The sequence below is a fragment of the Pygoscelis adeliae genome, unplaced genomic scaffold, assembly GCF_000699105.1.
Source record: "Pygoscelis adeliae isolate BGI_AS28 unplaced genomic scaffold, ASM69910v1 Scaffold121, whole genome shotgun sequence".
NCBI lineage: Eukaryota > Metazoa > Chordata > Aves > Sphenisciformes > Spheniscidae > Pygoscelis > Pygoscelis adeliae.
Window position 1 is genome coordinate 6907708 of NW_008824359.1, and position 1776 is coordinate 6909483.

Genomic DNA, 1776 nt, shown 5'->3' on the forward strand with positions numbered 1-1776 from the left:
TAAGAACATTGATAATTTGCATGTAAGTTTTTCCTTTCAGCTCCTTGCAGAAACAAACCTCTTCCTGAATACTCCAGTTGGAGGCAGCAACAGTAAGAGAGCTTCCAGAGCTCCTGGCTTTTTTGGTGCCAGCAATGCACAGCAAGGAAGGACTGTAAAGTGCACAGACTTGAGGTCCCCAAAGTTCAGCTCAGCCAGATGAAGCGTTCAGGAGAGAGTTGAAGGCAAACATAAAGAGTCTCCAGACCAAGAGTCTACGAGAACTTGGGCTCTTCCGCCCAGAGGCTCAAATTAGGAAGATAATGTCATCGGACACCATGATCTGGTTGTCATCTTGCATGTGGGCCAACGCGACTTTCACTTCAGCCAGCGAGAAGGGCTCAGGGTTGTCGCGGTTGATGGACTCCATCACATTCTTCAGACCCACAGACTGGGCATGGGAAGCTTTGAACACCTCCAGGAGAGCAGCCTTGAATGCTTTCAACCTGGTCAGGGAAGGTGAGAAGTAATCAGCCTTGAAGACCACACACACAAATCCTTCCCCATCCCTCCCACCCCAGGACCCCCCAGCCATTCCCCCATTCCAGAAGTGGCACCCAGCAGGAAATCCACCGGAGCTGGGAGCACCCACCACAGATGCCTCTCCAGCATCGGACAACAGCTTGGACCCACCAGGGTGCGGTGGGACACACAGGGACAGACACCTCCTCCAACCCCCACTCACCTCGGCTCAGCCAACTCCGGCTTCTTCACTTCGCCAGCGGCCGAGGCGTCGGGCGTCTTTGGAGTGTGTGCCTGGACTGGAGCAGAAGGAAGAGTTACCGTCAACCTGCCTGGTGTCCAAGCACCCAGAGAGCAAAAGCACTCGGCCTTGGAATGGGGTGGGCAATGCCAAACTCCCTCCCAACGTTGTTACTTCTGCAGCAGTTTGGAAGTGGACAGAAGAAAAATCATCAGCGATACTAACTCTCCAGTCCCACACGGCCATGGGGGGTTTAAAAAAAAAATAAATTCATCTTGATTTGTGGGGCTGGATCGTGCCGCACCGCACCAGGGACCCCGAGTGATCCCAAGGCATCCCTGCTCCCCAGGGTGTGCGGACCCACCAGGGCAGAAGGCAGCAGCACCCTCGGGAGCCGAGTGCCACCAAAACCCCAGGGACTCACCCTCCGGCATCTCCTCCTCAGCATCACTGAAGTCGTACGGGTCGTAGGAGTCCCCCTCGCCTCCTGTGCGTGCCTTCTTTCTTCTGGGTGGGGGAAGAAGAGGTCACCCCTGCTCCAGCCAAACCGCAGACCTCAGGACCACCCCCCCAAACCCCGAGCTCCTGGAGACATCTGGCCACGACCATGCAGGGTACCTGTGGCTCACAGGTAAGCCACCCTCCAGCCACAAACCCCTGCTCATGGTATGGGACCCAAGCCAGCACCAGCCCTGAGGGTTGTGGACTGTCATAGGATCACAGAAGGGTTTGAGCTGGATCATCTAGTCTAACACCCCTGCCATGGGCAGGGTCATTTTTTGCTAGATTAGGTTTGCTCAAAGCCCCATCCAACCTGACCTTGAACACTTCCAATGATGGGGCATCCACCACTTCTCTGGGCAACCTGTGCCAGTGTCTCACTACCCTTATCATAAAAATCTTTTTCCTTGTGTCCAATCTAAATCTACCTTCCAGGTGGGGTCTCAGCAGAGCAGAGCAGAGGGGCAGAATCCCCTCCCTCGACCTGCTGGCCACGCTGCTTTGGATGCAGCCCAGGATACGATTGGCCTTCT

The 1776-nt window shown here is 55.3% G+C and overlaps 1 protein-coding gene across 1 annotated transcript in view; it reads right to left on the bottom strand.

The window, feature by feature from the left end:
- Positions 1 to 286: 286 nt before the first annotated feature.
- Positions 287 to 1776, bottom strand: part of MCM3 (minichromosome maintenance complex component 3) — a gene marked incomplete at its 5' end in the record, with an annotated part of 8576 nt that continues 7086 nt past the window's right edge. Inside the window, 3 exons of the mRNA XM_009319696.1 lie at positions 287 to 485; positions 725 to 800; positions 1167 to 1249. Coding sequence (XP_009317971.1) covers positions 287 to 485; positions 725 to 800; positions 1167 to 1249 — 358 coding nt within the window. The remainder of the gene's footprint in view (positions 486 to 724; positions 801 to 1166; positions 1250 to 1776) is intronic.